The 16057-nt window shown below is 41.3% G+C and overlaps 1 protein-coding gene across 6 annotated transcripts in view; it reads right to left on the bottom strand.

Moving 5' to 3' along the window:
• The window catches only part of LOC115475343 (copine-1-like), a 167184-nt gene that overhangs the window by 56920 nt on the left and 94207 nt on the right, over positions 1-16057 (bottom strand). For all 6 annotated transcript variants that reach the window (XR_003943010.1, XM_030210988.1, XM_030210985.1 and 3 more), the window contains 3 exons: positions 8789-8917; positions 4864-5043; positions 370-444 (listed from right to left, as the gene is read on the bottom strand). Coding sequence is in view for 5 of the 6 variants with exons in the window: in XM_030210988.1 (XP_030066848.1) it covers positions 370-444; positions 4864-5043; positions 8789-8917 (384 nt within the window). In the remaining variant the exon portion in view is untranslated. The remainder of the gene's footprint in view (positions 1-369; positions 445-4863; positions 5044-8788; positions 8918-16057) is intronic.

The raw sequence follows: 16057 nt of genomic DNA, 5'->3' as shown, positions 1-16057 counted from the left end.
ACCCAACATTTAATCCCCACTCCTCTACAGTCTGCAGCCGAAGTTTAAGACCTCCATGTTCCTTTCCCCTACAACACTTAGCTACATCTTGACTTATCTGGGCTGCCTCCCCAGATACAGTGAAGTTCCCATATACATTCATACGTAAAGACATTTTTTACAAGCACACGAAAATTCTGGAATTAAGCCTCCACAAATGTTTCCACAAATTTCTTCCCATGTTTTAAAAGCTTTCAACTATAGGGAGATATTAGTTTGCTAATAACCAATTCCATTGACACAATACAGGTAATAAACAGTGCGCACACACTCAGGGCACATTCCTTAATAAGTATTGCCATAACTGGTGGACAACTGCAGCTCACATACCGTAATTGTGCCTTTTCCTGCAGGCTTCCCTTTCTTCAGTTCCAAAGGACGAGTCAGGCTCTGGCTGGACACAATCTGCAAAGGAGAATCCACTCTTAGCCATCTTCATAAGAGTTACAGACAGCCTGAATAATTTCTCTTAGCTATTTCCTGTTCTGTGGTTACTTCGTTCATAGGTCTGGCCCACTTCTTTGGTCTAAGCACCTCATTGGCTTCAAAACAGACATTTCAGAAGAAATTCAAAGCAGGCCTTAAAACTTGGTACGTTACCCAGGCCTTTAATGTAGGCTAGGCAAGGCATCATTTTGTCTGTAACTACTGAAACTGGTTTAAATACTGCTTGGTTTTCTGCCTCTCCAGAGTGACCATTCCTCCTTCTCTAGGCTTTTCCTCCTATCTGAATATGTTTCAGTTTGTGATGTTTTTATTTTTTAACTTATATACCACTTTGTTGGAATGCTTTTGAAAAGAATTCAGTCAAAGTGAACATACACAAACAAGCCACTCTGGCAATCATTCTTAAACTTGGTAGTAACCATGCTCATTGTGTTACCTCACATGGAATGGGATTTGATCAGTTCATGCATTTTGACATTATGAACAGTACGAGCAGACCATAGGGAATCAGCAACACACAGTGCAGCAAACCAAACAGACAGTGAAGTAAGTGTCCCTCAGATGAAACAGCCAGAGGCAAGGATAGCAGACGCCTTGATTAAAACTTTGGCTTCTATTATCCTTGCTTCCAGCTTTTGTTTTATCTGAGGGACACTTCACTGTACTTGGTATTATGAACAACAGACCAGTAGAACTAAGGACGCATCACTGTTTGTGACAACCTCCCAAGGTGGCCAGTAACTATCTGCCTATGCAGATTTAAGTATCACCTCTAATGAGTCCTTGAAGCAATGTACAAGATTAACACAAAATCCAATGATACATTAAAGTAAATAAAACACACCTAGTACTAAAAGCAAAAACCTTAACTCCCAGCTATATTCTAATCCTACCCTGAAGGTTGCTTCCTTTAGGAAACCTCCCTCAAGCAATGGATTCCAGAGAAAAAGCCATTACTAATGAAGTCTGATCTTGTCATGTGTAAATGTGTTTTAAAAGATAAAATACAGAAGAATGAGTTCTCATATTTTTTTGACACTGTCCTCCCCCCTCCCTCCATTTCCTCTTGTGCCTCTGGGCTTTCAGCTCAGTTAGGATGCAGCACCATCAGCAGCTATGCATAATTATTTGCCCTTATTTCCCATCACTCCCGAACTATTTTAGTCCACTCAATGTTTGACTCTATTGCACAATAACGAACCATTTTGGAAGCCCAAATAAAATACCCACACATTTATAAAAATCCAGTGTGGTTTAATGGTGAAGTGGAAGAGGTAGTGGAAGTCAAAAAGGCATCTTTCCAAAAATGGGAAGCAGATAAATGAAGTAAATAGGGATAAGCACAAATATGAAAAAGTAATATGGCAGACTAAGAGAAACTTCAAAAGGAAGCTTGCTATAAAGTTAAGAACTAATAGTAAAGATGTTTTCAATTACATCAAAAGGCAAATGCTGGGCAATCAAAAGTAAAAAGGTGGCTTAGGGAGTGGAGGAGTGGCCTAGTGGTTAGGGTGGTGGACTTTGGTCCTGGGGAACTGAGTTCGATTCCTGGCTCAGGCAGCTCCTTGTGACTCTGGGCAAGTCACTTAACCCTCCATTGCCTGCCGCATTGAGCCTGCCATGAGTGGGAAAGCGCGGGGTACAAATGTAACTAAAATAAAAAAAAAATAATAAAAAATAAATACATAAGATAAAAATGATTTATTTGCCACAGTCTTCATTGAGGAAGATACTGGTATCATTTACAGATCACACCAGAAATCTTCCTTGATGGTGACTCAAAGTAACTGAAGCACATTAATGAATCTAGAAGATATAACAAATCAAACTGACAAATGAGCTGCATTCACCCCAAGGTCCCTCATTCAATTGAAAGACTCGCCTCCTATGCAGGTATTTAAATGTCTCTATCCTATCTGTCCTCTTTTGCACAGATCATAGAAGTCTGCCTGGCTAAGCACCACTCCTGCCCCTTCACACAACTGTGAAGAGATTTCTTTAAAGTTTTGTTTTGAATCCATTCTCTTTCTATAAAGGGTTGAGCAACAGCAAGATGAAGGAGGAGTTGGTACCTAGCTGAAATCTGAGGGGGAGGGGGCGAGGGAAAGAAAGCCCAGCAAATAAGGGCGATGGTCTGACTTGCTAGAGAATTGGAGCTGGCTAGTTGGAAGTAGGGTGGGGAGGTAAAGGGGGTCATAACCAGGAGATTGGGAGAAGAGAAGGCAGGAGAAAGCTGAAGATATGGTGGGTGGGAATGGGGGGGGGGGGGGGAGAATGGTGGAGATAAAAGGCAAAATCACGGCGATACCAACATGCTGCCGACAGTACATTTGGGGGCTGGATGCTTTGGTTTGCTGGTACAATGTAATTATACATTATGGGCCCAATTTATTAAACTTTATTCCCCACAGACATAACAAGAAAATCATCAGATGCTAGCTCTTAAATAGAAAAAAACCCAAGAGAGACAGAGCTGCCTTAAAGAGTTTCACATACTGCTTTATTTGTATACAGTGGGGGAAATAAGTATTTGATCCCTTGCTGATTTTGTAAGTTTGCCCACTGACAAAGACATGAGCAGCCCATAATTGAAGGGTAGGTTATTGGTAACAGTGAGAGATAGCACATCACAAATTAAATCCGGAAAATCACATTGTGGAAAGTATATGAATTTATTTGCATTCTGCAGAGGGAAATAAGTATTTAATCCCTCTGGCAAACAAGACCTAATACTTGGTGGCAAAACCCTTGTTGGCAAGCACAGCGGTCAGACGTCTTCTGTAGTTGATGATGAGGTTTGCACACATGTCAGGAGGAATTTTGGTCCACTCCTCTTTGCAGATCATCTCTAAATCATTAAGAGTTCTGGGCTGTCGCTTGGCAACTCGCAGCTTCAGCTCCCTCCATAAGTTTTCAATGGGATTAAGGTCTGGTGACTGGCTAGGCCACTCCATGACCCTAATGTGCTTCTTCCTGAGCCACTCCTTTGTTGCCTTGGCTGTATGTTTTGGGTCATTGTCGTGCTGGAAGACCCAGCCACGACCCATTTTTAAGGCCCTGGCGGAGGGAAGGAGGTTGTCACTCAGAATTGTACGGTACATGGCCCCATCCATTCTCCCATTGATGCGGTGAAGTAGTCCTGTGCCCTTAGCAGAGAAACACCCCCAAAACATAACATTTCCACCTCCATGCTTGACAGTGGGGATGGTGTTCTTTGGGTCATAGGCAGCATTTCTCTTCCTCCAAACACGGCGAGTTGAGTTCATGCCAAAGAGCTCAATTTTTGTCTCATCTGACCACAGCACCTTCTCCCAATCACTCTCGGCATCATCCAGGTGTTCACTGGCAAACTTCAGACGGGCCGTCACATGTGCCTTCCGGAGCAGGGGGACCTTGCGGGCACTGCAGGATTGCAATCCGTTATGTCGTAATGTGTTACCAATGGTTTTCGTGGTGACAGTGGTCCCAGCTGCCTTGAGATCATTGACAAGTTCCTCCCTTGTAGTTGTAGGCTGATTTCTAACCTTCCTCATGATCAAGGATACCCCACGAGGTGAGATTTTGCGTGGAGCCCCAGATCTTTGTCGATTGACAGTCATTTTGTACTTCTTCCATTTTCTTACTATGGCACCAACAGTTGTCTCCTTCTCGCCCAGCGTCTTACTGATGGTTTTGTAGCCCATTCCAGCCTTGTGCAGGTGTATGATCTTGTCCCTGACATCCTTAGACAGCTCCTTGCTCTTGGCCATTTTGTAGAGGTTAGAGTCTGACTGATTCACTGAGTCTGTGGACAGGTGTCTTTCATACAGGTGACCATTGCCGACAGCTGTCTGTCATGCAGGTAACGAGTTGATTTGGAGCATCTACCTGGTCTGTAGGGGCCAGATCTCTTACTGGTTGGTGGGGGATCAAATACTTATTTCCCTCTGCAGAATGCAAATAAATTCATATACTTTCCACAATGTGATTTTCCGGATTTAATTTGTGATGTGCTATCTCTCACTGTTACCAATAACCTACCCTTCAATTATGGGCTGCTCATGTCTTTGTCAGTGGGCAAACTTACAAAATCAGCAAGGGATCAAATACTTATTTCCCCCACTGTAACTCCAGGAGCTACCATTAATAAGCAGTGAGACAAAGCGGGGTTCACACTCTCCACAGCAATCGAACACAACAGAAATAGGGTGGAGAGGGCCCAATGTCAAGAGATCAGTCACCACACACAAGGGTAAGATGCTCCATCCACCCCATTTCTGTTGTGCTACCATTAATAAACCATACTGTCAGATAAACCAAATTCTGCTTTAAGTCAACAGGAGTAAAAAGCAGTAGTAGTAAAAGGGAGCTAAAAACAACAGAATACGTTGGAAATACCTGACCCAAAGAGCACTCAAATCCTCCCAAGTAGTCATCATCGTTCAGATCAAATGACTTGTTGTCAATGTCATATACTCCAAACTTCAGGTTCTGAACCTTTTCAAAGTAATAATCAATAATGGGTTTCTTGGAGAACTCGGGCTTCTGACAGTTGTTAATTCTCTCTGTTCGATCCAACTGTGCCAGAAAAAAACAGGACCAAAGTTACTTTACAATACAATAGAATAAAAAAAGATTTCTGTTCCGCTATATACCAAAGGATCAATGTGGATCACATTATAAAGTAAAAACTAGAAAGAAGTACAACATCATTCATAAACTAAGATTAATAGACTATAACAAATAGCAAACATTATGTAGAATCCTCACTATACACAACACAATCACCACCATTAAAATATGAATTCTAATGATGTTTTATGTTATGCTTATTGATAGACCACCTTTCAGGGCCTATCAACTAAAGTGGTACTATGTGATAATAGTAATATACATACTGGCAACCACGTGTCAAAATATGCTATTCAATGCTTTACTGATGAGGATCTGGTGCCTTTTGACAGGAAAAATTACTTCATATGAAATCTGATCAGTCTACCTCTACAAAATGTAGAGCTTCTTTTACAAAGCGGCAGCAAATGAGAGAAAGCCAATTCCTATGGGCTTCCTCGCATTTTCCATGTGGGAACTGATGGCTTTGTAAAAGAAGCCCTTAGTGCGTCTCCTAAAAATATGAACTTGCTTCTTTATTGGCTCCGCTTTCTTCTCTTGAGCTTATTTCTTCATTCCTCTCTCTATAGAAGTGGTTCCCAAACGTGATCCTGGAGGCACCCCAGCCGTCCACAATGAATATTCATGAGAGAGATTTGCATTGTGCATGGCTGGGGTGCCTACAGGAGCAGGATTTAGGAACCACTGCTCTACAGCATTTATTTGTATCCCACATTTTCCCACCCAGTTGCAGACTCAATGTGGCCAACTCCGGTATAAACAGTTACACAGTGATGTTGTGGTAGAATGAGGTTCATGTGAAACAAACACATTAGGGAATCGTAGAGAGGAAGAGTTATTATATGTCCATTACGAGCTTTGGTTTCGTTGTGTTGCAGGGTTCAGGCATTTAAGTTGGGTCGGTTAGGGTATGCCTTTTTGAACAAGTAAGTTTTTAGTGATTTCTGGAAGTTTAGGTGATCATACGTTGTTTTCACGGCTTTTGGTAATGCGTTCCACAGTCGTGTGCTTATGTAGGAAAAGCTGGATGCATAAGTTGATTTGTATTTGAGTCCTTTGCAGCTTGGGTAGTGGAGGTTTAGATATATTCGTGTTGATCTGGTTGTATTTCTGATTGGTAGGTCGATGAGGTCTGTCATGTATCCCGGGCCTCGCTGTAGATAATTTCATAATTTTTTTGGCGTGTGAGAAGGATAGGGGTAACAGGTTAAGATCAAATTCAAGCCAAGACATGCTGAGTTATTTTAAATTGCCGACAGTTTTATTTACCAAAATCATATACACAAGTTCATACTTCCATTTCCCACTATCACTCAGTCCTGGGTGAACTAGGAGACTGTCACTGACTACAGCTGCAGACAAAGCTCAAAATATACTCCAGCTTAATCCCATGCCTCCCACTGCCCTAGCCTTAATGGGAATTCTAACTCCCAAACCTAACTTCCCAGTCTGCAGTTCCTATGGGCTGCTTAGCATTTAGAGCTCCAGCTCCAAGTTCTTCAGCTTTCACTTTATCCAATTTCTCTAGCATCCATTTCAACCACACAAGTTAACTCTCAGAGTGACCACACCCCACACTTTCCTGCTGTCTGCCATCAGGATTTTCACTTTCTTGCTGGCCTGTTCCTAGCTACTGCCTGCAGGGACTTTATTACAGCTGTCCTGCTCTACATGTAGAATCCTGCTAGTTTCCCTGGGGCGCTCTCAAACTCCCTGTACAACTGAGGGAATGGAGAAAATTACGCATCTTTTATTCCATCCAGGTAACAATGCCCTAAAATCTTTAAATATCTTGAACTGTTCACACTGTGCATCTGTTTGTATGGGAAGCTCATGAAAACCAACACAACCACATCCTCTTTTGCAGAGATTCACAATTCAGGAAAAAGCTCAAAACCTGTTAGTGATCTCTCTATTCCAAGAATTAAACAATTAGAGACAAAGAATTCAAATACCTGGGTGTGACAAATATTTATAGATTTAGAAAGCTCCATTTCAAACTTGTACTTCTACACTGCTTGTCCTATATTATGTCCTGTATAAGGCAAAGTAGCAGAAGATGCTGAGGAAGTTATGTTACAGGACTGAACAGCAGCTTAGATCCTAACGTAAGAACGTAAAAACATAACAGTAGCCATACTGGGTCAGACCAGTAGCCTGTTTTCCAAACAGTGGCCAAGCCAGGTCACAAGTACCTGGCAGAAATCCTGAGCTCCTGCTCTTCCCCAACTCCTTTAAGTGTAATCTTTCATCATCAACAGTACAAATCTGCTTCAGATAAAAGCCAGTGCATCTGATACTGCCCTAATAGCACAGAGGGATAAACCTGTTGAGCTGAAGACTTTGGCAAAACCCTATGAACAGAAGGCTGGACAACCTCCCACCATGTTTCCCCTGCATGCGAGTCAGGCTCTGACACAGAGGTGGAAAGGCACCGCAATGGCTATAGAGAGCTCAGAAACTTTGGTATGATGTTATGCAAGAGCTTAAGACTAGGCAGCAGGACATCATTGAAAGAACCGACACACTGCATTCTGACCTCTGGGAAATCAGTAGACAGGTGGAGGTCTTGGATGTCTGAGCAAAGAAAAAAGCTGAGCTGTTGAACACCACAACCCTCTCTGCTAAATATCAGGCCTTACTCTATAAACTCGATGGCCTAGAGAATTATAGCTGTTGCAAAAATCTTTGGTTTTGCCTAATTCCTGAGGCACAGGGCAGGAAGATGTTCCTATGGTAGTGGTGGGTCTGCTTTGCCGCAGCAGCTTAGAGATGGAACATAGAAAAATGAAGACAAATAAAGACAATATGGCCTATACAGTCTGCCCAACTATGCAATCTATTCTCCCTATCACACCCTTAGAGATCCTATGCACTTGTCCCAATCCCAGGGTTTCTTGACTTCAGATAACGTTTTCAGCTCCACCACCTCCACCAAGCAGTCATTCCACAAATTCACCACTCTTTCTGGGAAGAAATATTTCTTCAGGTTACTTCTTCATCAAGGAACCTGAAGTGGAGGAGTAGCCTAGTGGTTAGTTTAGTGGACTTTGATCCTGGGGAACTGAGTTCAATTCCCACTGCAGCTCCTTGTGACTCTGGGCAAGTCACTTAACCCTCCATTGCCCCTGGTACAAAATAAGTACCTGAATATATGTAAACTGCTTTGAATGTAGTTGCAAAAACCTCAGAAAGGTGGTATATCAAGTCCCATTTCCCTTTCCCCCTTATACACAATACACACAGTTTGTATGTATGATGCAGACAGTGTGGTAGTGACTGCTTGTATTTGCTGTTTGTAACAGCCTGGTGTTATTTGTTTTTCAATCAAAGAACTCTAAAAATTAAAAAAAGCAGGAAAAAATGGCAACTGATTAACAGGCAGGAATGGGAGGGGGAAGCATCAGGTGAGAGGGTAAGAATGGGGACAAAGAAGCATTAGGTTAGTGAGTCAAACAAGTTAAACACTGTGTGGGAAACAAAATGCACTGTGGAATCTTTTGGGATAGAAATTCGCTTTGTGATACAAAAGAGTATAACACTGGGGGGAAATACAACCATCTGCCAGGACAGGATGAAGAAACAGAATGAAATACTGACAGACATTAGGAAAGTTAACAAATTGGCAACATAATTACAACGACCCCAGTATTGATACAATTATCCCAGTATTGATTTGGTGTTTACATACCTCAGCCCATTTTCCATCACCCACGCTCTGCAGCACCACACACAGAGGGTCAGATTTGGAGCCAACATCCTTGTCTAACAAATTCTCACAGGATATGGACAGCTGGATTTTTGTCACACACTGAGCCATCTGCACAAAGAACAACACAATGGTTTTGAAAGGAGACTATTTTTTACAGCAATAAAAAAAAAGATGTAGATAATAGATCCCTATTAGCAGTACAAAACAGGGCTAAATGTAAAACTATGTCTGATCTTCAAGGTCCTTAAACGAAATGCACCTGAGTACCTGCACCGCCAAGGACATTAAGGTCCTCCCAAGGACTATCACTAACCACACCCTCTGCAAAAGACATTACACGATGTGATACCCGCAAACAAGCCTTCTCCAGAGTAGCCCCCACACTCTGGAATGCACTCCCTGAAAGGCTTCGCTTAATACAAGACTATCTCTATTTCAGGAAGCAGGTGAAAGCTTGGCTCTTCAACCAGGCCTTTAATGGAAGAGGTGATAACATCTTAGTCTCACTCACACACACACACAAGCACAAGCAGTGACATGGGCTGTATATACTGCGGGAGGACATGTTTATCCACCCCTACCCTAGCTGAAATAATATTTAACCATCTCTCTGACCTCATGTGCACCTTTCTTTAAATTAGTCCCCTTATTTTCTTACGCCTCTTATTCTTATGTTCCATCTTTGCTTACACCCTTCACTATCAATTAAAATGTTCTATTACGTAGTGTGTTGACATAGTAAGTAGTATATTATGCCATACTTTGCAATGTTGTTTGAATATTTTTACTGCTGTAATTGTCTATTGCTCATGTTTGATTTATTCTTACTGTACGTCGAGTGAATTCTTTCAAAAAGGCGGTAAATAAATCCTAACAAATAAAATACATTTATAAACACAATGTGCAGTATTGTTTTGATTAAAGACAGTTTTTGTTCCTCTGACAAAGTAGTGCTACACAAATTTAAAAAAAAAAAGGGCTTAACAACTAATGGGATCCTTTACTACTGAAAATATACAGGAGCCTCATTTCAAATACTTTGAAGAGTAGGGCAATCCAGCAACTGTAACTTCAATAATTAAAGATACCAAGCAGATACCAAGCAGATACATAGCAATGAAGGACTGAAAATCTATAGAATGTCCTGTATGCAAAGATTTAAAATGCAATATCAGAAAACCCCTAAGAGAGAAACTACACTGGCTCCCACTAAAAGAACGGATCGCGTTTAAGATCTGCACGATTGTGCATAAAATCATTTACGGAGATGCCCCGGCCTACATGTTAGACCTCGTGGACCTACCTCACAGAAATGCTAAAAGATCTGCCCACACATTTCTTAATCTGCACTTCCCCAGCTGTAAAGGATTAAAATACAGACTAACACATGCATCCAGCTTTTCCTATATGAGCACACAGCTGTGGAATGCACTACCAACAAACTTGAAAATAATCAATGAAATAACTAACTTTCACAAATCTCTGAAAACCGAAGGCCTACCATGAGAATCCGTAGCTTAAATCAAAACACTTCAACACCCTACCCATACTGGGAAAGTCCTCTCTCTATAACTGATGCTTAGCTCTTTTCTTTCAGCCTCCATCTTTTTGTAACACCAATTGTACCTTTTACCCTGGAATGGCATTGCCATAACAGGTCTCTGTAAGCCACATTGAGCCTGCAACTAGGTGGGAAAATGTGGGATACAAGTGCAATAAATAAAATAAATTTAAATTGAATATTTCATCAGAAGCCACTGCAGTCCAACTAGAACTTGAGAATATGTTCAGAAAATCTATAACCCGTTACCACCAGCATAATGCCTTTTTTTTTTCACTTTACTTTATTGGACTTATACCCCACATTCATATGAGTCATGGACTCAGTTCCTTGTGGCTTACATAAGTTAGGTTGATGTGCAATTGTAACTGTAGAGGTGTTACATGTAAAACAAAGCTTAAAGCAGAATAAAGTTACAGTAGTACAGTACTGGCGAGATCATGGCCTGTACAATGTAACGAAAGTCGACTGGGGTAAGCAACAGTCTTATATCTGTGGAGCAGCCATGACTTCAGGATGCTGGACCAGTCTCAAAATCTGACAGCAAAGCACAAAATGCACATGTAACAGAATTCCTAAATTCACTTTGCACTTTACTGAAAGAGAGACCATTAAACTGAACTTGTATGCAACTTATGTTTCTGGTATTGGTTTTTACATCTTTGTTTGCAGAGCAATTTACAGATTTGCACTCCTTCATTGGTATATACCTGCTCAGTATATACCAAGTCTAATTCCTTAATTTTATTAACTATTAAAACTTCAGTCTTACCCAAATTTAACTTTAACACATTCTCAGTGCGAGATGCAGTAACCCTTGCGGTACAGCAGCAGCTCTACCAAAAAATACCACACAAAAAAATTCCATGGCAAACTATAACTAACGAGCAAGCAAAATTATTGCCACATCAAAATCCTCTCTCCCTCTCAAACCTGACCCCCCTACCCACAATTAAAAGATTTCCCTGGTAGTCTAGTGGCCCACCTATTCCCTCCTTCCCCCCAACACCCTTTCCTCAAATAAAAAAAAATTAAATCTTTAATGTCTAGTGGCACCCTCCTATCCTAGACCCCTCCCCCAGCAAAACTTGTCATACCTGACAGGAGAGGCAGTTACAGATTAAATTTGCTATAGCACTTGGTTCTCTACCACAAATAGATCACAGCGGTGTACAATATTAAAGCAAAAAACCCCAAAAAAGAAATACAATTTTCAAATAGGAAAGAAAATACTACAAAGACCAGGTAAAACAAATACTCAGCAGGACACTAGAACAATATCCAAAGCACACAGCTCATCTCATTCTCTAAAATAGAAACCCCCCAAACAAGGGTCAAATAATAGGCTTTAAGTACGTTTAAACCATTTTGTTGTTTTCGAATTTCCACTGGGAGTTTATTCCACAGAGAAAGCACTATGGCAGACAGCCACCACCTGGTGCATCCCCAGGAGGGCACCGCTATTTTTAAAGATGACAGCACCAGAGGTAGGAGCGAGTAGGCCTCTCCTGTAAGGTATAGTGGGGCTGTGGGAGGGTGTCACTAGATATCATGGATTTAATTTAGGAGGTGGCAGGCCACTAGACACCAGGGGGTCCAATGCAGGTATCCGGGGCATGGTGATGGGGTTGGGAGGTGTGGGGAGGATGCTGGTTGACACCCACTCCTCTCAACCAACCCTTTACGAGAGCCCGGACGCTGGTTGACGCCTACTCCTCTCAACCAACCCTTTACGAGAGCCCGGACGCTGGTTGACGCCTACTCCTCTCAACCAACCCTTTACGAGAGCCCGGACGCTGGTTGACGCCTACTCCTCTCAACCAACCCTTTACGAGAGCCCGGACGCTGGTTGACGCCTACTCCTCTCAACCAACCCTTTACGAGAGCCCGGACACTGGAATACATTTTTTCCACGGTAGTTGCAAGGGCAAAATTTTATTTTTTTCCAATTTTGCATGCTGTGGAATAGCAGATGGACTACATCTGCATTCATTTAAACGCATTTGCAGTAAGAGATACTGCACAACCTAATCCCGGGCTGAAACCCTTTCATATTTGCAATCCTACAATAAAACAGAGTTAAACCCGCACTGACCTAGTGAGAAGCTTTTCTGCATCAGTCCTTCATGTTAGCCAAAAGTCAGAAAAAATGATAACGAGTATAGCTAGCAGTACAGCATTGTCTGCATACATCCTAAAATATAAGAACCATAAAGATACTGAATAAAATAGGAGGCAAATATGAAACCCCCTCCCCCTCCCCCCACCAGACTGGTCAGAACTGAAACAGCCTTATTTAAATCATCCACCAAAAAAAAGAAAATCTTGAGCAACCTTAAAAATCGGGATTTGATGGTTTACAGTATCAAAAGCTGCCATGATGTCAAGAAAGATAACACAAAGTACTGAACTAAAAATTGACAATATTTCAGACAATAACCTGTCAAATGTTCAGCAAATAAATCCTATAACTGAAAAGATACCACCTGTTCTAAAGACAAGAAATATTAGAATAATCCAATGGATTCAGGAAGAATCCTTCAGTACCGGGCATACATACACACATTTTAATGAAGGCAGCACAGGCCCATCACTCAAAGACAAATTAATCATTCAAGCATGCGTGGGATAAACATAAAGGAATCCTGTTCAGAAGGAATGGATCCTAAGGAGCTTAGCCGAGATTGGGTGGCAGACCCGGTGGCGGGAGGCGGGGATAGTGTTGGGCAGACTTATACGGTCTGTGCCGGGACTGGTGGTTGGGAGGCGGGGATAGTGCTGGACAGACTTATACGGTCTGTGCCCTGAAGAGGACAGGTACAAATCAAAGTAGGGTACACACAAAAAGTAGCACATATGAGTTTGTCTTGTTGGGCAGACTGGATGGACCGTGCGGGTCATTTTCTGCCGTCATCTACTATGTTACATGGAAAAAAACACACCAAATGTCTCTCATGCCAGTTGAAGTGGACACAGCATACATGAATATTTTAACATTTCTGGAATAAACAAAGTCCAAATACCACCTTATAACTCTTCATATCCTTCTACCTCCTCATTATCAGTTCAAGACATTTCCCAATATCAAATTACTAAATCTATTCACAAAATCATCTGAAAATTCCTGAGCTGAGGGAGAAAGGTATTTAAATTAAGCAGTGGAAACCTCTGGAACCTGCAGAATGCTTTTTCACTGCTGCTAAAAACTCACATTGAATTCTCATGGAATACACTTCCTACTTCATCAATTAAATTTCTATACTTAATTAAAGCATCAAGACTTCTCCATCTCCTTCACATTTACCCTTATTCATGTTCTAGGCATCTCTTCTTCTTAGCAAATCACAGGGCTCTATACTTCTGTTTAATACCACTATATAATTATTGAGTAGAACAAGAAATTCTACACCAAGGTGTCCTATAAGGAAAGACAAAACACCAGGGCCATATAAGTCTGAGGTAAAAATGCTGCAACAGCAAGGGAGAAAGAGTAGGAAATGATCCAACTAGGAAACAGCAGTAATTTCAAAAGGCTCAAATTTAATTTGGGGGTGGGATGTTAGAATTTAAAAACATGTCCCTTCAAATATGTGGCAAGTTCAATTAGCTACTTAAAATCCACTGATGACATCAATAATATGGATTTCTCATATGGGTGGCAGCTTCAGAAAAAGAAAATGTATCCCCTCCGAAGGGACACCACCTGGTAGTGGTGGAGGGGCTTCTGTGTTTCAATGACTCAGAGGGCTATGCTGAAGGGTTACCCATATCAGACAGGCCTCTGAGGAGAAACCAGACTAACAAGCTCATTTTCAAAGCACTTAGCCTCCCAAAGTTCCATAGAAACCTATGGAACTTAGTCTCCCAAAGTGCTTTGAAAATATGCCTCAAAGAGTGCCCCAAACTGGGAGAGTGGTAAGATGGCGACCTGAAGTTCGTATGTCCAATGGCCCCAGCTGCCCTCTGAAGTTTCGTATTCTTTACGTAAATTTCCTTTCTGCAATTGCAGTTACCTTAACAGAGGAAGGGGACAACCGGCGGTCAGCCACCGATGGCCAGCGTTTTGTCCCCTGAGCAGCAAGTGCAGGACCGCTGCGCGACGAACAGCCCACAGATGAAAGGGTTGGCGAGTCCTTTGATTAGCGCCAGCGAAGGAATGTCGACGCTTTTGGACCTTGAAAAAACAACTCCATTGCTCCCGAATTATTCAACCACCATGTCCAAAGGAGTGGAGGAGTGAGTTAGAGGCATATGCTGAAATGGAGGACGTTTACAGCAGAACCCGAAATGGCGGAACCACTCCTAAACACCTAAGAGAAATCAACTTGGAGTTTTTGGCTGCCGTGAAGGTTACATTGAATACCATCTGGAAGGCGCCTTGGGACCTAACGGTGGCAGTAAAGAATTTTGTTTCACATATAGTTTTATTAGAGAGTTACATGGACAATTTAACTGAACCCTTTAAGAGTGAAAAATTGATCTAAATGATTCTACATGAGCAAGAAGTGGTTATGATTTTGAAAATGATAAAAGACCAGAAACTTTGAATAATAAAATGAATATTATTATAGAGGATTAATATCGAGATTATCGTTCTTCCCAGAGTTCCTGGTATGACTCCTAAAGTTTTCCTCAGAAATATTTCCTCAATTATTACTTTAAAAGGAGTGAAGTCTGTGAAAACTGGGATTACTTTAATCAGTGGGATTTGAATTAGAGACTTAAGTATAGGTATTGTTAAATAACTTCTGGTTTTTAAAAGAGAAAGAATGTAATCAGATGTATTATTTCTAACTAACATTGGACAATAAGTATGTTTTCAAAGAAAAGATTTGACTATACGCCGTATTGGCCTTGAAGAAGCCAACCAGATGATCAATGTGGAATAATGAATTAGACGAGTAATATCTGGGGATAATCAGGTTAATAGCACTTTTTTTTCTGTTTATTGTTTAATTGATCTTGCCTTGTTTCACTCTCCCTATTTAGTGGTTTAAGGAAGAGAATAGAATTACCTGACTGAAATAATTCCTATATATTACTTTCTCTGTATTTCCGGCAAGTTGTTTTATCACTTGTAAAAATGTAAATGGTTATAAATTAAAAAAAAAAAAAAAAGGAAATGTATTATGGGATCAGTAGCAAGTGTAGTGCAATGGCTGCAGAGGACAAGGGTTTCATGCTCAGATAAGGATTCCATTCCATGGGGTGGGGTAGGGGTAGGATAAACCAGTGCTTCTTAACCCAGTGCTCAGCTCAAACCCAGCTTGTTGGGTTTTTAGGAAATCCACAATGAATATGAATGAGAAAATCTCTGCATGCCCTGCCTCCTCAGTAAGCAAATCTGTCTGATGCATTTTCATTGTGCATATCCTGAAAATCCAATGGTCTGGGTTGAGAAGCACCTGGTATAGGGTGAGAAGGATGCAGCATTCACAGCTTGAGGAGAGGGTTGCCTACCATTTAGTTAACAGTGATACCTACTGAAGAAGCTCCAACTGTAGGACTATGTACTGGGCTGCTGTGGGAAGGGGGATATAAACAGAGGTAACTCACACAGTTAGAAATAAAGGCTCATGGCTTTACAGAAGAAAACAGATCTTATAAAAGGAAACCATTTTTTCAATGAATTTTTTAAGCCCTCTATTTATATAAAACAAAATGTCCGATTTGGCCATTTTAAAATT

This window comes from Microcaecilia unicolor, chromosome 8 (genome assembly GCF_901765095.1).
Source record: "Microcaecilia unicolor chromosome 8, aMicUni1.1, whole genome shotgun sequence".
Classification (NCBI taxonomy): Eukaryota; Metazoa; Chordata; class Amphibia; order Gymnophiona; family Siphonopidae; genus Microcaecilia; species Microcaecilia unicolor.
This window is presented reverse-complemented; position numbering and strand designations above follow the sequence as displayed.